This window comes from Anabrus simplex, chromosome 2 (assembly GCF_040414725.1).
Source record: "Anabrus simplex isolate iqAnaSimp1 chromosome 2, ASM4041472v1, whole genome shotgun sequence".
Lineage (NCBI taxonomy): Eukaryota > Metazoa > Arthropoda > Insecta > Orthoptera > Tettigoniidae > Anabrus > Anabrus simplex.
This window is the reverse complement of record NC_090266.1, coordinates 883,740,649-883,761,388: the sequence shown is the minus strand read 5'-3', so window position 1 is coordinate 883,761,388 and position 20,740 is coordinate 883,740,649. Positions and strand designations below refer to the sequence as shown.

The window sequence follows — 20,740 nt, the reverse complement described above, 5'->3', positions numbered from 1 at the left end:
ATTTCTTCTTCGACTTGGAGTGTACCTTCAAGACTGACAAATAAAGTAAGAGGGTGTGGCTTGATTATTCATAAAAGGTCTCGAACTTTCCCCGAGGGTTTATAAACTGCTGATTTTCACGTCTCGTGGCCACTTGATTAACATCTAACTTAGAGTATGGACGTGTAGCAGGAGGCGGGAGGTGCCTCCTTCATCAGGCAGCAGGACTTCAGTAAGGTAATGGCCGTTTAACATCTTTATTTCTTGCTAGCTCAGCAGTTTAATCCGCGGGAAAGGTCCGAATCCTTTACAATGTAACCTATCTTTCTAACATGTAATTTTCTGCCATTTGATGTAAAAACTTAAAATCTGTAACTGTAATTCGGGGATAGAGAGTGATTTACCCTCTCGAGCTCCCCTTCATATTGGTTTGAGGTGACGACATTTTGATAACTGATTTTCTTCCTTTCCATTATGTCTTAAATTATTCTTGTACGAGTCACCTCCATAGGTTGGGATTAGCCCCTGTTTCATCGGCCTTGTGCCTGTTAGGTTTTAAGAAGCTACATAGAGGAGTGCAAGTATCCGCCTCCTTCCTTTTGTTTGGGCCATTTATTTAACGGTTATTTCTTTTACTCGACGGCCCAGTAGGTTGGGTACGAGATACCCCTGTTTCAATTTGTAAGCTGGGCCATGGAAGGCCAGAAAGTGTAAGACATTTTTGATGTTGCCTTGACTAGGCTTGAAAAACTGAGAGCGGGTCTGCTCTTTTCTAGTATTGTAAAAGTGCCTCTAGGAGGCTTGACTTTGTAATTCACGGAGCTAGTGCTCCATGTATTGAGGGGTGTTCTGCCCTTGCATAATATGGTGATCTTTGTAGAAATAAGGTCGAAGCTCAGGAATTGTTCAGTGAGGACTTTAAGCACAAGTTCTGTTTATACCAACTATCTTGTCTTAACTAGATTTGACTTTTGCTACTAGTCCCTGTGATTTTGTTACTTGTTGACATTTTTACAAAAAAAAAATATAACCTTAGTTAAAATTTTAAATTAACTTTGACTCTGTAGTTAGACCCATTCATCCCGGCACCTTCTTTTACCTCTGCTGATCCACCAAATCACGGTAACAGTATATATGCTTCTGGACTGGACACCTTTGGGGTGTTCGTGTTCACCAGTTGCCCCTCGCCTAAAGGGCAGAATATGAAAATCAGATATGAATACTAAAACAGATGGACCAGCAGGTACATCTGAAACATGTTTATTCAACACTGCTAAATATAATCAAATGGGGGATCAAGCTACTCGATCAAGCTACTCATATAGCATCTGCTGAAATAGTAGGTGTACATTCTACTTGAAGGAGAAACTGCTCATTCTCTTTTTTCAAAATACAATTGATTATGAAAGCTAGTTCTTACTGCAATGTAAAGCCAAACACTCCTGAAGCAAAAATCCTCTAATGTACAAAATGAACATTGCAGAATGAAACTCCAATGATATATATTCAAACATTTTTATGTGCATGCATTTTCAGCAATAGACAGACTTATTAAAGATATAACCCAATGTGCTGAATGTTTAAAGTAATCCTACTGGGTTGGGATTTCCATCAAGTTCTGCCTATAACAATATAAGGTTCACCGTTGTCTGAGTCATTTGAAGGAGCTTAAATTTTGAAATAAATTCCATACACCGAAACTTACCCAGTATGAGTGCTCTCTGGATTCTGAAGAAGAATTTTTAACAAGGCTTTTAGAAGTAGAAGGTAAAACATGACCAATGATTATGATACCTTTAAAATGCCACATAACAGAAAATCAATTTAAACAACTAAATGATGATACTGATTTCATTACTGCCACTCCTCAGCAGCTGAAAGGAAGAGTGGTCCTTACTGTTGCATACATACCATGCATTCATACATACATCATTATAGACTGTTATGCCTTTCAGCATTCAGCCTGCAAGCCTCCGTGAATATACTAATCGCCGTCAAAATTCTCTATTTGTAACTAGGTCTGTGGCCTTGTTTAGTTTTATATCTCTTATCTTTAAATCATTGGAATAACCAACAAGGATTTCATGATAAAAGGCAGTAACTCCTGCTGCATGTGCAAGTTAGTACCGTTTAAAACATTGGTTTCTATTATATTACATTTTCATTTGTATTTACTTTATGTTAGCCTTTTAAATACCTTTCTATTGCCAACTGGGAATTTTTGAATCTCAATGCCACTGTGAAGGCACATACACAGAACACTGTTGTAAGACTGTTCCTAGTATATGCTCTGTTCAAATTCTCCTTCAACCCCTTATTTACATCTGTATCTAATTACTATCTTTTCAAGAAAACCAATTACCGAGCAAGTGGTTGCACAATATGGGTCACATAGCTATCAGTTTGCATTTGGGAGATAGTGGTTTGGAATTTCACTGTCGGCAGAAGATGGTTTTCCGTTGTTTCACATTTTCACACGAGGTAAATGCTGGGGCTATACCTTAATTAAGGCCATGACTGCTTTCTTCCCACTCCTAGCCCTTCCCCATCCCATCGTCGCCTTAAAGCCTGTGTTGGTGCAACGTAAAGCAAATTGTAAAAAAACACAATCACTTTAAAATGTTGCCAGTAGAATGTCTGCCTAGCAGTTTTAGAAAGCTGCATAGGACACGTAGCTCTTTGAACGCAGTTATCAAACCCGTTATTTACCATACCGGACATTTTTCAACAGAGTCAGGGATGTCTGTTCAAGGCAGGTTTCACTTCAACATAATTCCCTCCATCATAACTCCCTCTCTTACATAAGTATTTCTTCTGCATTATTTGTCACCTTCATCATAATTTCATATCAGAAATCTAACCCAGGGATTTTCCATTCCCGATCACTGCACTCCAGAAACCCTTAGATCAGTATGTGGCATTAACTTGGTGTTAGGATAAAACAACAATGTTATATAAGTACAGGAAAGGAACAAACATGTGTCAAATCAAGTCATAGAGAAAGAGAAAGGGGAATAACAAAGGAACACACACAATATGACAAATACAATGGCAGGGCAGTATGAGGAGGGAGAAACAGAAATAGGAGATTTTTCCCTCTTCACGTGCCATTGTGTTTGCCTTCTTATATATGCTGCTTTCTTGTTGGTCAACTTATTTAACCAAACACCTTTCATAACGGACATATTCCAACAGAGTCAGTGATGTCTGTTAAAGGCAGTTTTCACTTCATCATAATCTGCAGTTGTGCATTTCACTGCAACTGAATCAATAAATGTCTGAAAATCTAAGTTATAGAAATTATACTGGCTCCAAGATGCATTAATATAAAAATTACCTTTCCAATTGGAGGATCAACTCCTTCATCCCTTCGTGGTCTTCCTGGACCCCTTTTTGGGAACTTAAGTGGCTCAACTTTTCCTTGTATAGACAATGGTATTCTTACAGCTTGTGATATTGAAGATTCTGATGATAGCTCTGTTGCTAATGGAAGCAATGTCTGAGGAATTGAGGATATATTAAACGAAAGTCCTGCAGTTGATGATGATGATGATGATGATGATGATGATGAAGATGATGTTGTTGTAGGTATAACTGCATTCTGTGTTCCAACAACTTCTCCATTTTCAAATGCTTCCATGTGAATGGCAGTGACATCAATACCCAGGCCTGGAATTGCATCATTTTTTTCCAAACTCTTAACTTTCCCCAACATTTCATCCATAACAAACACAGAATTGTCACCATCTTGTAACAGACTTTCTGTGCTTAATACAACACGACTAGAACTTCCTGTAAGTACTAACTGAAACAAAGAAACAAACCATTCATGAAAATTCTTATATATTTTGAAAGAATGCACAACACCATTTAGATATCTATGCTATATTTATACCAACACCAAAACTATAATACACCCTTAATATTAGAAAGGGAGGTCTGGGGGAGTGGCATTGGAAAATACACTTTTGAATTTCAAAACTATAGTGAATCAAAGAAGCGAATATTACTTTCTTTTCTTTCTTCTTTTTTTCCTGACCTTTACCCAATTATCTGGGATCAGCACTACTGCAGATTAAGCCCAATATTACAGCCAGGTGCCCTTGTGCGGCTGCCCCTTTGGGAAATTTATATAGATATCCTTGTTAGATAGACAGCATCTCAGGCACACAGTAGATCTGATTTTGACTGAATAGTTAGTTCGTATTTACTCTTTGTCAGAGGAATGTAGCATATTTGTGAGCAGCCAAGCACGTAATGGAAGAATAAGTATATTTTTAAGCTCATACAGTAAGAGGGGGAGGGGTACATAGACAATATCCGCTCCTAAATAGTACATTTATAAAAATCTACCATAGATTGCTGATCCACAGTGTGACAACAAATAAATCATAGTTATAATATGACTAATATTTACACCATTAAAATTACAATATGGCAAGAATATGATATCCAAGACTTAATACATGAAGGAGCTTAATTATGGTAAAGAATCAGGAGCAACAACCCTACATTTATAGGAGCATTACAAATTTAAGAGTGGTGAACCAAAAGGGAATACCATCTAGCTATGAAAAATAGTCCATACATTTAATTTCACATTATTAACAAAGCTCACAAATTATTACGCTTAGCACACCTACAAGTAGTTTGTAATGAATTTCCCTCAAATTTATAAAGTGCTAAGTTTTCAAAAGAAAACAGAAAACACCACACAAAGAGAGGATATGACAGAAAAAAATCATAACCAGAAAAACAGAGTGAAAGGCGTGAATCCAGAAAGGGACTTGTCCATTGACTTGTGTATGTTTCAAAACAGGCCTACTAGTTTGTCCATTGCATAATGTTTCCAATGTAGTATTTTCCATGAAGCTCAAGTTCCAAGATTTTAAGTTCAGTGCGGATTATCACTGTAGCACATGGTTACCCGAAACTTATCCGACCCCGTGATAATAAAGCGAATAATTATTGTAGATTGTGAGTATGGGCCACAAAAGATAGAAAACAGGGCAGATATCAAAAGAGATTAAAGATATATATATATATATAGAGAGAGAGCCCAAGTTTGTTTGGGATCAACGGAAATAGCATTTGCCTGGTGTGAAAATGGGAAACCACGAAAAACCATCTTCAGGGCTGCCGACAGTGGAGCTCGAACCCACTATCTCCCGATTACTGGATACTGGCCGCACTTAAGCGACTGCAGCTATCGAGCTCGGTAGGGCTATAAATTAGCAAGTCATCAATATAAGGAAATATACTGGAATTTTATATCAGAAAACAGTCTACAAGTCTACAGGGAATCTGGAGATACACAGAATTCAGATCATGAATACAGAAATATTGAGAGCACACACGCTCGCTCTCTCTCTCTCTCTCTCAGCTTCTCATGTCATGAGGGAAGATAATACGCATCCAGAAGAAAAGAACCAGCTCTACTCAATATTAGATGCAGTGGAATACCATCAGAACAGGAACTGCCACCAGGACTAGGGAGAAGCTTGCTTATATACTGTGAGCAGAAAGTTTCAAGCAGGTTCGTGATAGCGAACAGCTGATCACCAGACACTCACATGGTAAAGTCGGAGAGCAAGAGGAGATTGAGAGAAGCAGGCAGTTGAAAAAAGACCATGTAGCAGGGCAGTGAAGCAATGCCATAGGTGCAGACGATTTGAAATGTAAGAGAAATATATGTGGGCCACAATATCCCGCAGGCACATCAGAAGTTTGATAGAACTTTTAATTGCATGGTTTTGGGATGCAAGTAGTGGGATTTTTTTTGAGGGAGGGGGGGGGGGGTGTATTTGATATTTTATTCCTGATTCTTGATGCCAGATTAGGAAGGCACCATCAGGATCCCAACAACAAATCAAGGTGTTGCATCGACAGTGGCCCTAAATTGAGTATGATAGCATAGGTACCAAATGCTGAAAAGAAAATAACTGGCACAGAAATTGAATTACAAGAGTTTATCAACAAGAGAAGGAAAAAAGATAACAAAGAGAAAAGAGATGAAGGGAGAACACAGGGAGAAAAAGGGGGAGGAGGGAGGGATTATGGAACACTCCAAAAGGGGTTAGGAAACTAGGAGAAGAATACAATAATAATACAATATTTGTTATTCAGTGGTTGAGTGAATTCATTAAATGGACCCAATCACAACATTTCTTTTGGGAGAGTTCCTGTTCATAGGCACTCCAATGAAAGGAAGCGACGATAAGAGCGGCAATTATTTATTCAACATGGTTTATTTGGGCCAAATGGGCTTGCTTGATCTCAAAAGATCAGAGATAGCTTGTACTAATGCATTCACAGGGAAGGGAAAAGCAACAGTGCAATATGATCTCATTCACAAGGATGACACTTTGGCAGATTGCTGATTTATAGCTGAACTCTGGGGTCTCTGTTGAAAATTTGGTGAAGAGCATTCCCAATATTGAATGCATCAGAATGAATATCAAAGACGAGAGAAACTTTTTTTTTCAAGTTGCTTTACATCGCACCGGCACAGATAGGTCTTATGGATAGGGAAGGACTAGGAGTGGCAAGGAAGCAACTGTGGCCTTAAATAATGTACAGCCCCACCATTTGCCTCATGTGAAAATGGGAAACCACAGAAAACCATAATCAGGGACGCGACAGCGGGGTTCGAACCCACTATGTCCCGAATGCAAGCTCACAGCTGCACACCAAAGGAGAGAGAGAAATGAAGGATTTGTATAGGGGCTTGGACCAGTAAAGACATTAACTGAGTGAAAACATGGTGTTGGGGTTCAGACCAGTGAAATTTCACCACCTATCCTTTCAAATAATGAAGGGGTTCACAAATGTGGGAATAGATATGTATGAATTTACTATAAAACCCTATCATTCCAGGGCATGGAATTTGATTTATAGCCCAAGTTTGTTTGGGATCAACGGGAATAAATTCAGATAAGAGAATGTGACCTAAAAAATTAACAGAGGTACACGCTAAGAACATTTTTAAGGGATTAGCTGTAAGATTTGTTTTACATAGTCTGGGGAAGACTTCAGTTAGGTGCTGGATGTGCAAAGCGAAATCGGGGCTATAGATTACCAAGTCATCAATATAAAGAAATATATACTGGAATTTTATATCAGAAAACAGTCTACAAGTCTACAGGGAATCTGGAGATACACAGAATTCAGATCAAGAATATTGAGAACTGGCAAAATATTGAAAAGAACTCTGAAAATTGGGAATTGGATAAGCATCATAGACAATTTTTCTTATTAAATTTATGACAATCCATGAGACGAGCTGTTCCATCAGATATGACAGCATGAAAGGAAGGAAATGCATAACTGGAAGTAGGAGTGGTAATAGACTGGGAAATCATTTTACAAATAAGATTCTTTAACTTTTGCATACGCAGTGGACTTGTTTGATGGTGGAAAATATACCAAAATTTGATCAAGTAGATCAGTATGTGCCTCACAGTTACAAGTGGTATCCAAATTGGGTGATATGAGATCAGAAAATTTGATTAATTTGTTCAGTTGATTTCTTTCACTGGTAGTATTAAAAGTCTGATCAGAAATTAGACACAAATTAATATTGAGGTAGATAATCCGTGCAGTTGACAAGCAGAATCTTAAGTGAAGAGCTAATATGAAAGGATATAAAGGAATTTTCAGTGTTATATAAAAGTTCTGTGTGAGAAAAAATATCTTACCCTAAAATCATAGGAAAAGGTAAATCTTGCAATATGTAAAATGGACAGAACCAAGAACATTTCTGAATTTTTATGTTAAGACTCACACTATCCATTATAGTTAAAGGGCGATTCAAAGCTGAAATACAATGTAAGGAAGAAGAAAGTATGTGGAAAGTCAGATCGAAAGCCTATTTAGTTCTTGAACAAAGGAGTGACTAAAGATCTAGTGGCTCCAGTATCCAACAAGGCCACTGAAGGAACCTCATTAATTTTTTTTTGGAACTTGCTTTACGTCACACCGACACAGATAGGTCTTATGGCGACTATGGGATAGGAACGGTCTAGGAGTAGGAAGGAAGCAGCCGCGGCCTTAATTAAGGTACAGCCTCAGCATTTGCCTGGTGTGAAAATTAATTAACCTTATTAATTAATGTAGTTATAAAAATACTATATAGGACAAAAGAACAAGGATCATACTGATTAGTAAACAGCCGATTCTGACAGTTGTTGCGCCCTGGAAGAAGAAATACAATTAGGGTAACTTTTATCTTTCTCTGTTTGTTAGGCAAGACAGTCCTGGTGGTAAATTGAGGGAAGGTGGAAGAATACAATGCATTACTACAGGTATTCAAAGAGTCGGCTTGAGCTACTGTGGTGGAAATATTTATTGCATCACCATGAATTATTTTGTCTTTTCGTTTTTTACAACCGTTTGCTTCAGTTTATACCAGTCCCATTGTTGTTAAACATTGCTGACATGTTCTTGCCTTGAAAGTTTGAATTCTTCTCATATTTATTCCAACAATACACAACTCTTGTTGTTGTTGTTGTTTGTTTTTACAATGAAGCCAGGGATGTTGCAGCGAGAAGATGAGTAGATCAGTTGAATTAATGCCAGAAAAGAAAGCTGCTATACTTGCTTATTCATCAGTTGGTCTTGGCACCACAGAGATACCTCTAGGACAGATTTTATTCAGTGTACGATTTTGAGGTTACTAAAAAATACAGGAAAAAAGGAAATATTGATCATGAGAAAGAAAGAGGTCGAAAAGGGCGTCTACTGCGAAATACAACAGGGTATTGGAAAGGCTTTCGCTCATCAAATGAACAAAAGTGAGACTGGGAAGAAATGTGCACATCTCAGTACCCAGTAGAACTGGAGAAAATAGACTACTGGAAGCTGGACTCTCAGCCTGTCGTTATAGAAAGAAGCCTTTATTGACCAAGACAATGCGACCACAGCAGCTAAAATGGGCAAAAGCATATGTGACATGGGCACAGAACAGAGTATCTTTTCAGACGACTCCAAATTGAATCTGCACAGTTCAGATGGAAAAGAGTTTTTGCATCGAAGGAAAGGTGAAGAATTTTTGCCATCATGTATAACACATACAGTCAAAACACCCACAAGGACCGATGTCTGGGGGTGCATTTCCAGTCAAGGAGTAGGTCGTCTGAACTTCATAAATGGCACTGTCAATGCCGATGCCTACATTACCATCCTTGAAAGGAAGCTTATGCCAACAATAAAAGCCCAGTCTGGAGATGTTTCCACTTGCATTTTTCAGGATGGCTCAGGTCCTTGCCACAGAAATTTGAAGGTGTGTCTCATGATTAATATTTGTACCAAGAACGACGCAGATGACATTTGTGGTTAATCATAACATATTTCTACTTTTCAGTAAAATCCTTCCTTAGACAAAATCGGGTTCAAGTGTTAGTGTGGCCTGGAAATAGCCCTGATCTCAATCCTATTGAGAACTGTTGGAAGGTTATGGGAAATGCTATCACAAGGAACAAGCCACACAAAAGAGAGAGAGAGAGAGAGAGAGAGAGAGAGAGAGAGAGAGAGAGAGAGAGAGAGAGAGAGAGAGAGAGAGAGAGAGAGAGAGAGGAGAGAGAGAGAGAGAGAGAGAGAGAGAGAGAGAGAGAGAGAGAGAGAGAGAGAGAGAGAGAGAGAGAGAGGAGAGAGAGAGAGAGAAGAGAGAGAGAGAGAGAGAGAGAGAGAGAGAGAGAGAGAGAGAGAGAGAGAGAGAGAGAGAGAGAGAGAGAGAGAGAGAGAGAGAGAGAGAGAGAGAGAGAGAGAGAGAGAGAAGAGAGAGAGAGAGAGAGAGAGAGAGAGAGAGAGAGAGAGAGAGAGAGAGAGAGATGAGAGAGAGAGAGAGAGAGAGAGGAGAGAGAGAGAGAGAGAGAGAGAGAGAGAGAGAGAGAGAGAGAGAGAGAGAGAGAGAGAGAGAGAGAGAGAGAGAGAGAGAGAGAGAGAGAGAGAGAGAGAGAGTGTGTGTGTGTGTGTTTTTTATAATGAACTGAATGAGGATTACATTAAAAAGTTAATTCATTCAATGCCTTCATGATGCCAAGCTGCGATTACGGTACGTGGTGGAACAACAAAGTATTAAATGGCAACAGTGCATTTACAAACACTCAAATAGATCAGTGTTATATTACAACATTAATATGCAGTGTTTCTTCCGAATTAGTATTTATATTTCAGAAGAGCAAACACAATAGCTCACATATCCACTTTCATCCATGTTTCAAGAAAATGGTAAATGATAAAAAAAAAAACCTTTTTATAGAAACAAAAATTAAGAATAAAATTGACAAAAATGATTGCTCATATTCATTTCGATAGAAATAGAGAGAAATCAGGCCAACTGAGCTCAGTTATTCAATGATTATAACAAAAATTGTTAATTATAAAAGGTGATGCAATAAATATTTCTACCACTGTGTATAAGTGAAATACAGTAGTATGAGGGGTGAATGGATTAATGAGTTGTTTAAAAGAAGGAAAAGTAAAAAATTATACAAGGGTAATCAATTCCGCTGGATAAGTAGCAATAGCCAAGACCACTAAAAGTTACTACTGTGTCCAGATAACCATAGGTTATTGAAAAGGAAACTGATGAAGACGAATCTGTTCACTGCTGAGATTATTGTGAATTTCATAGGGTAAGAAATAATGATGTAAAGAATTTTGAAAATGTTCTCATTCTTGAAAACAGTTCATATTCTCCAACCAGAGTTTACCTACAATTTAGAAACCTTAGGATTTAATAAATTAATTCATTGTGTGAATGGAGCAAGGTGTGTTAGTATAAATTTGTTGGCTGAAAATAATAATGACGATAAACTATTAGGATCAGTAGATATCTAATGAGGTACTTGAAAAGTGCTTCTTTGATGATGTGAAAGGTAAGCAAATTATTCAAGGATGGATGTATGTCCAATCCTTATTCCGTTTGTCTGCGGGATCGGGTATGAAATGAGATGAAGGTCCGTAGAGAGTTCTTACAAGTATTAGCAGGAATTGTAGATGGATCATTTGGATATTGGGCAAATGTAGAAAACTGGGAGGTTTGTCAGTAGATATTAGAATCTGGCTACATTTTATAGATCTGAGTATCCGTGTTAGGTTCAACAACATATCATTAGCATGGGCACAGTGGAAAAATTACTTGAAAAATTCAAAGCTTGGGAGTTGATTCCGTGGATAGGAGGCACAAGGGCCCAGGGCATGAAAAGCAAGTAATGCAAGAATAAATGTATTTGTAAGGTCAAATTTGCCTGCCTAACTGTATAACTGGCAGGGCAACATAAACTTTAAAATTGACGGAAATAGAAACTCCCAATGTATACATGTAAAATCTTTCAAATATGCTAAAAATGAGATATAAAGATTAAGGTTTGGTCACTTAGTGACTTGGGACTCTAAAAATTGAGGTATAGCTCTGAGCATACATTACACAACTCCTCCAAACAGCAATACGATAAGACAGGGAGGGGGTTCACAGACAATATCCACTTCTAAATAGTACATTTATACAAAACCTACTGTAATTGCCGATCCACAGTGTGACAACAAATGACTCATGGTTACGATAATTGTGTGTAATATGATTAATATTTACACCAGACATCGTCAATCGAGAGCAAAACGCCTTCAGAGCCAGTTCGCTCCCCGCTCTTGAGGAACGAGAGCAGCTAAGCGAGCAAATAGGGAAGTGCATGATGTAGTACGTACTGAAGGCCAGTGGCGCAAAGGTATAGCATATCTTTCTGAACAGGTTAGATTGCAACACGATACGCGTGAACTTGTGGGAAGTGACTAGTGCGTTTCCGCCTTTATCCTTGCATCACAAGGCGTTCAAGCCTAGTCGGTAGATGTTGCATTTACTATGGAAAAGAGTTCAGCACAGTGTAGGCCATTGACGCCAACAAGTTTCAAACCTTCCTGGGAAAAAGAGTATTTAATAGTTCAAGAACATAACACAGCAAAATGTTTAATATGTAATAAAATATTGAATCAGACTTTTTTTTTAAATATCTGCAGCACTATTATTCCTTGTGTCATGCCAACAAGTATGATAAATGTGAAGGTCGGGAAAGAACAGCTTTGCTAGAAGAACTGAAACATATGTGAGGAGGTATGTAAATTTCATATTATCCCACTCAACTCTTTTTATACAGTTTCTCTCATCAGTTGTATTCTAAAGTTTGATAATTCCTCACAGAATATTTATTTATGTACTTGTGTATGTATTTATGTTGTATTTCATTATTTTTAACAGGAAAATATGCATTCCAGTGAACCTGCTATTCAGGCCAGCTACAAGATTGCTTTGCAGATAGGGCGTACTTCGAGACCCTTCATAGAGGGTCCATTTGTGAAAGAGTGTATAGTTCTGGCAGCTGACGCAGTGTGTCCAGAACAAGTGGATGATTTTCAATCTACTACCTCTTCTACTATTAAGCGATGAATAAAGGACCTAGCTAATGACATGCATAGGCAATTATGTAGCATCACAAATAATTTCATAGCATATTCACTGGCGACAGACAACAACACAGATATAAATGACACCTCCCAACTTGCTATTTTTATCAGAGGCGTAAACAGTGACCTTGTGGCAAGGGAGGAACTTTTAGATATGTAGTGCCAATGAAACATACCACAACCGGTTTTGATATATTTCCGAGTGTAAAAGTTTCAAATAAATTTATTAAAAAACCACCATTCCAATACTTTACAATCTTTAAGATGCAAATAATACATATATGTTAAAATGGGACATGCTTACAAAGCCTAAGTGAAACATGTCCCATTTTAACATATATGTAATATTTGTATCTTAAACTTAAAGATTGTAAAGTATTGGAATGGTGGTTTTTTAATAAATTTGTTTGAAACTTTTACATTCTGTACTCCAATACGGCTATCATAATGAGACTCATAACATGGAATATTTGCAAGTTTCAAAGTGACAATGGAGAGTTTCGGCCTTCCATGGGAAAAACTAATGTCGATAGCAACAGATGGGGTAGCTGCAATGTGTGGCTGGTAGAGAAATGGTCACCGACAATGATCGTAGTGGCCAACCCAGCACAGCATCAACAGATTAGAACACAGCTCGCATAGAGGAGCTGATTCGTGACAACAGGAAGATCATGTTACGGCATATCATAGTAGAACTGGGAACGTCGTTCGGAAGCGTACGTCACATTGTTCACGATATTCTGCAGTATTACCAATATAGTTGGTCCGTTATTGTACATTATAAATTTTCTAGCTAACTCATTCCTGGTTGCAAAGTCTCTCATAGTGCACTGGCACTGCCAGTGGCTCCAAGCAGCCTACGCAGTGGCCTCCACAGTATGCGCTAGGCATGCGTCTTGGTAGGTGTGCTATTTACCAACTGATGAGCCCAACTTAGCACACTGGGGCGAAACGCTGGCAACAAGGAATGAGTTAGCTGGAAAATTTGTAACTTCTAATAATGGACCAATTATATTGGTATTATAAATTTACTAATTCAGAACAAATATTTCAGGTTCCCTATGGGAATCAACATCTTTATCATATATTCTGCAGTACCAGAAAGTTTGTTCTCAATGGGTTCCACGAAATCTGTCTAACCAACACATGGAGAAGCACATGGAGGCAAGTCTGAAACTTTTGCAATGGTTCTCCATGGAAGGGGACAGTTTTCTCCACCGCACTGTCACGGGTTACAAAACGTGGATCCACCGCTACACCCCCAACAGTAAGCGGTAGTCAGTGGAGTGGAAAGACACCTCCTCTCCAAAGACAAAGTGGTTTAAGAAGACGCCATCTGCTGGGAAGGTGATGGCCACAGTGTTCTGAGACAGCGCGGGTGTCATACTTGTGGAGTTTTTGGAAAGAGGGCACACAGTGACCGCTGACCAATACTGCGAGACATCAATACGATTGCACGAAGCAATCCGGAGGAAATGGCCAGGACTTCTCATTGAGGGCGCCATCTTCCTTCATGACAACGCGCGACCTCATACAGTCCAGCAGACCACCACGCTGTTGAAACAGTTTCGCTGGAACATAATCAACACCCTCCCTACAGCACAGACCTTGCTCCAAGCGACTTTCACGTCTTTCCTCTCTTAAAGGAGCACCTAGGAGGCCAATGATTTGCTTTAGACGAGGAAATGAAACACTTCGCAACAACGTGGCTGAACACGCAACAAGAGGATTTTTACTAGGAGGGAATATTCAAACTTATACTACGAAATGACAAGTGCCTAAACCAATATGGAGACTATGTTGAAAAATAACCTAATGTATGTTCTATCAGTTGGCTGTATTGTTTGTATGAAACAAAGTGTACACATTTCACTGCAGGCTTTGTAACCTTACTTTTTGATTACCCTTCGTACTTAAGAAAGCACGAGTGTGGACCCTCATTTCCTTTTCTTCAACGTTTGATTCTTGTGATTATGTTTTCTAAAAAATCAAATATTCCTACTACTTTTGGCTGTTAATTTCTTTCTTACCTTAGTCAGTGCAGTTTGGCTTATTCTCTGTGTCACTTGGCCCTTGCCCCATTAGGTTTTATTATGCTAATGTCATGGGATTGCTAGAGGTTGTTCTGTATCCCTTTCTTCTTGGGGTTGGCCTATGTTTCTATTCCCTTTCCATTTAACCTTCTTTTGGCCAATTTTGTTGTATGAGCATTAGCTCCTGTATTATTTTGGATCCTTCCGATCCTATATATTTTGTTGGTTTCCCAGTGGAATAAAGGGCAGTGAGTGTCAAAAGGTCTACAAAGTTGGGAGGTCATTTTCCTTGGTTGTTAATGGTCTATGAAAATGGGAGCTAATTGTCCCTGCTTTATAATATGTTGAGAGAGCTTATCCTGACAGGATGAAGGTTTATAGGCCTTGTAATTTAGGAAGTTCACTCTTCCTGATCAATAACGAAGCTCTGAGAGAGCTGTTGTTTATTAGAGAATATTATAATTTTGTTACTCTATTCCCTTCAAGTTGTTATTTAATGTGAACTATTAGAGTTGTTGTAATTGTTAAATCGTTGAACGTGATGGTTTCAGTAATTAAATTCCTGAACTGTAAAGAAACAAAAGGCAAAAAAGAAACTTTAGCAAATACATTTAATAGTTCATCTTAACATGGCCATTTATTTGTCCAGCCCTACAGCTCTGTAGTTTCTTTCCTCTACCTCATCTGTCCGCTGTAACAGTATTACTGCACTAAATTTACAAAGATGTTTGTATATTCCTTTTATTATGACATAGTTATGATATGGGACAGTAAAATTGTTTTAAATAGCTCCATATTTCATGAAAAAGTCACTGTTGTTGCTTTAGATAATTTACATAGTCTATTGTTTTCAAATTTTGACAGTATTAAATATGAAATTAAAGGCATAACTAAAATACTTCAAATATTTAAAAAGAATGTTATGCACTGTAAATCATGGAGTATGTTAAACTTTTGTAGCAAATTTCCTATCAACCTCATGCCCTGAAAATGATACAAATAAACATTACTATATAAAGTTAATATAGAATCTGTCTTTACACTACAATTAAGTAACACAATTAGTATCGTAACTCGTTTTATGGTGATGTGCAGTGTGTCACCAAGTACTTCTCCACATTTTTCATTGTGATGTTTTGGCACTGAACCGATAAAATTCTCTTGTAGCCTGAGGGAAATCGTTCACTGCAGGAAGTCTCTGATACATACATTAAAAGATAAAACTAGCTGAGTAAAATATCTTCTGGGGGCTCTTCTTGTTCACCACAAATGATGTTGCAAGCAGATATAAGAACTGAATAACCAGGATTTCGTTTCAAGACTGCATGGAATTTGTTAGAACCTTGGCGCTGATTTGTCGAGCCATGGTACTACTACGTTTCAATTTTGCTTTCTCCACAACTGCCATGGATTCATAAAGTGGAAGGCCAATGGTCTCTAATTTTGTAATGATCTTTGCAATCCAAATAAAATTGCTCTGAAAGTATCCAGTATCACTGACTACACTCTGTTCACTGAATGCAGTCTGAGAATCACATATTGATGCTGCTGACTCAGGAAGAAATGACTTAACAGCTTCAAAATGTTCATTGTAAAAGCTAACAGCTTGAATCTGAGTGCAGCATCCCAACCCATAAAGACAGGCACAGGTGGCAAGGCTATGTACAGCAGATGTCCTTTACAATATTGAACTATCATTGGGGCATTAATTATTTACGTTTGTAAAATTACTTCTCACTTCTTCAGCAATATGTTGTAATGGTGTGTGCTAAACGTGTGAAATGAACAGTGTAAGCGTAAAAACCTTGCAGTGTTTTAGTGCTTTCAACATATAGGCTAAAGAATCTGAATACAAAATAAGTACTTATATCTGCTTGTATGCCTTTGGGCCACAAAAATGTTCAACCCGTCATTAACAAATCATGCAATTTTTGCAGGTTGGCTTGTTTTTTGCCATGTGTTTTACGTCGTACCGACACAGATAGGTCAAGATACATCTCCCAGATGAAAGCTCACAGCTGCGCGCCCCTAACCGCATGGCCAACTTACCCGGTTAAATTATATTATTATTATTATTAATATTATTATTATTATACATAATCAATTAAACAGTGGAGTTCAAATTTTTCTTAGATCATGGATTCAAAACTTTCTACAGTTAAGGCACGTTTAGACAGTGCCTTTTTTTGTGAATTGCAAACCGCAAGGTGCAAGAGCTGCAAGAACCATGTCTCTTGCCTCTTCGTGTTCACACAAACAGAAACAAGGCGCATGCAGTACTCGAAAATGGCTTTTGAAAAGGTTAAATGTGCTAGAGCACCTGCTGCTGCTCTGATAATTAATGCTAATAAACGCAAACATAATCGAAAGCGATGGGTGTCACACTTCCTGCGCGATTAGAGTACGACATTAAATATTCTTCAAGACATCAGTATTGATAACTATTTGTTTTGTAATTTTACTCTGATGTCTCCACATGACCTCGAGATACTCTTGCAGTTGATTGGGCCATTCATAAATATAGAAAACACTAATATGCGAGAAGTCATTTCACTGTGCATGCAGTTAGCTGTGACTCTACGTTTCCTAGCTACTGGTGACTGTTATCACACAGTTTTTACAAGTTGTCACTGCCTGTTTACAGAGTTCAAACTTTAAAAATAAATCATGAAATCAAATGTTTTGAAGATTTACAACACTCCTTCAGTGGTCAGCATAATCACTGTCTGATGAATCAGATGAACTGTCTTATAAATTTATTGTTATTTCATCTCGGTGTTTTCCAAATTCGTACTTTCCTGATCGCCAGATGTTTCATTCCAGGCTTGTGTCAATGTCATATACCTGTCAATGTCATATGTTATGTACACATGTTATGTGAACCTCTTAGACTGATTCTGATGGTTCGGTCAGCTTCCGCTTTGAACGCTAGTGCTGTGCCACGTCCTGGGAGCAATCTGGTGGCGAATGAACGTACCATTTTCACTTCTATTATAACGTCTAAATTTAAAGAGCCATTGTTTAAGAAGCCTTTCTTGTGGACAGTCGAGATTTCTTCTGTCGACACAGAGCACAGTTCTCTGCGAAACGGAAAGAATTTCACCTAATTTTCTTGACACAGCATAAGCCCAAAAGCCTATACAGTATCATGTCTATAAGTACGGGCCGTAAAAGCATCAATGGCAACATATAAATCTTATAAGGCTTGTGTCAAATGTGCCTTTGGCTTGGCCTTCATCGGATGTTCTCATGGTTCATGTGCTAAGGCGGTAACAAAAATTTATGAGTGAAGGGACCTTGTAGTACAGTCTATCCAAAATAATTTCTATGGTGGATTATTTATTTATCAATATGGATCATGTTTTAGCATAGTGCATCTGAAAGAAAAGGAAGGAAAAATGATCTCGCTTATTGAAAGGAAGTAACGAGTAATGAACATTTTAACAACAGTATCACTTTCCAACTACAATTATCAATATCTTCAAAGTTAACACCTAAAATTTCTCCACGATCTTCAAGACCCTGTCATGAGTTTCGTGGACTTCCCTCTTTGTTTAATTTTAATGCATTTCAATGTGATTTGACCTCAACAGGACTTAGAACATTCTTTTATTGTTCACATTTTGTAATCTATTTTAAATGTCTTATTGTATTTTAATGATTTTTAGGTTGTGTCTCACAATTTTAAATTGTGATTTTTGTTTCTGATGTATATTTATTTAGCACTCTAGCTGAAGATGTCCCCTAGGGGACGAAACATGTACTATATTAATGTATTTAACATGTGTTGAATAGGCAGACTGCTAAATAGAATATTGGGTTCATATTCTTATATTTCGCTACTTGTTGTTGAAGGAAAACAAAATATTATGTGTGTGACACTGTATGAGACTCACCCATTCAGATTGTGTTAATAAATTGTGCGTTCATGCCAAAGATTAAAACAACACTGATCTGCTGAAATGGGGACGTGTGTGAGGGACAGAGGCGGTGGTTGGAGGGGAGAGGAGGCATGGCTTTGGTTACAGCGGGGTAGAAGGATGAGGGGGAACTGGAGGATGCCAAGGGAGGGGCGGAAAGCTAGACTTAGAGCAGGGGTTTCGATTTCTATTTGAACTGTGTTTATTATAAATACGACTATATCATATAGGAAGTTGGATTTTTCTGATATTTCATTGAGATTAAAACTATGCTTTGCATATCACTCAAGGTGGATAACCCAGATTTTAATGATATTGAGTAAAGAATCCTTGTTAGCTACTTTCAGTATTACCAAATCCTGTTCAACAGATGTGAATTCATGATTGAAGTCATACATATGCTGACCCATAGTGGAAAATCTGTTATATTTTCTGGCATTAACGTGTTCTGAGTAGGGTGTCTTGTCGATATACGATGCTTCACAACTATTACATTTAAGCCTGTAAACTACTGCTTTTGAAAACATACTTAGCTGGTTGACTGAATGTCTATTACGAAAATGATGGCATCGTCGTTATTGGTTTTGTAGACTAATCTCTGATAATGTTTCTTAAAAATATTTGAGATGTTGAAACAGGAACCGCCCATGATCGAACTAGCGACTGCGCGGTCTGTTTCATCCTTTCAAGTTGTGCGCGTTGTGGGCTATGATGCAACGCTTTAGGAGATATCACAACGTCAAGATACCAAGTAATTTCAATGACGAGTAACCGGCGGTATGGGAAACAACCAGAAAGGTTGTTTAGAGCATTTCATTTCCAAAGAGCTCCAGGGATTTCTCCACGTTTGAAGTATTTAGAAGGGCAGCCTCCCTACAGCCAGATTAGATTGTGACTGTTCAGTTTGGGCTCAGTTCTGCTACTAATTCAGTCAGCGAGATGGTGCAGTGAAGTGTGGAATACTGGAACAGCATGCTATAGGGAGCGTGCACGGCCGCTCTTAGCGCCTCTAGCGGAAGAAATTGGTAACGTTTAGGTGATCATGTCCTGAGCGGTCAATCCAGGCTGTGTACTGTAGGTGTGAAATTGTGGTGGTTGTAATGTATCAAAATGCCTAAATTAAATAGAAACTGTTGTGCAGTGAACTGCCACAACATACAAAGAAACACGCATGGAAAATGAATTACATTTCACACCTTTCCTGGTCGTCCATGGGAATCAGACAGATGCAGGAAGTGGATTTCGGCTGTGGGAAGAATAAAGTAGTACCTTATTTCATTTGTGACGTAAATCACACATTTCATATCACACATTTCAAACATACCAGGAATACCAAGTCAAGAACACGTTCATTTAAGTAGCCTACACTTTGAAATAGTTAAGTACATTTCATTTCAAGTACGCAGTACAGCAGGTTCATATGTTTACATTCATGTCCTTCCATGTGCACGTGTCTTGACTACGCCGAATATTTATAATAATAATAATAATAATAATAATAATAATAATAATAATAATAATAATAATAATAAATGTTTTCCTGCATTTCAGTGCAGATGGAACTCCATGGGAACCCACCAAATGCTCCTTCATTTGCAGTGAACATTTTGTTGGAGGAAAGCCGAGTAATGTCGAAAATCATCCATCATATATACCATCTGTGTTTCATGAGAGCTATAAGAAGAAACCGAAAAGAGAATGTGATGTATCCTGCTTTGAAAGAGCGAGTAAACGAATGAAATGCTCAAATATACATACATATTCTAATCGGGAAACTCATGCATTTATTGTGAAAACTTACATAAGGCGGTGCAAGCAGCATTTCAGATTGAAGCAACGACTTTCGAATTCACTTGTGTTTTTAGTGGGAATGATGTAGACACGCAGTGCAATTCAAGCACAATACCTCCAAGTATTACGAGAAGGTGGATAAAATTTGTCGTCCCGACAGCCCCTGGACATATGCAGAGGATGTCATGGATACCAGAGCATAAAAAGTGAGGCACAGTTGAAGGATTTAACAAGTGTTTCATTTAAAGCATTCAATTTTTACTTTCTTTCTTTCTTTGTTTCTAAAGTGTCTATAAATATTAGTAATAACGATGTTGTTTACCCTTTTTAATGAAAATGAAATTGGGTATAACCTTTGCTGCCTTGGCAGTCATATTTGGTGTACATCGGACTACTGCTGCGCGAATATTTTTTACTGCTCTCGGAGTAGTCAAGAAACGCACTTCTAATTTTATTTTCTGGCCGTGCAAAATACTTCGGCTTTTAAAACATTTTATCCTGACGCACGAGTTATAATAGATTCCACAGAAATGAAATAAAAAACGCCGGCACGAATAG

General features: G+C 38.1%; 1 protein-coding gene across 1 annotated transcript in view; it reads right to left on the bottom strand.

Annotated features, from left to right (window-relative positions):
- Positions 1-20,740, bottom strand: part of LOC136863722 (zinc finger protein 236) — a 795,935-nt gene that overhangs the window by 696,116 nt on the left and 79,079 nt on the right. Inside the window, exon 4 of the mRNA XM_068226059.1 lies at positions 3,317-3,780. Within this exon, the coding sequence (XP_068082160.1) occupies positions 3,317-3,780 (464 nt within the window). The remainder of the gene's footprint in view (positions 1-3,316; positions 3,781-20,740) is intronic.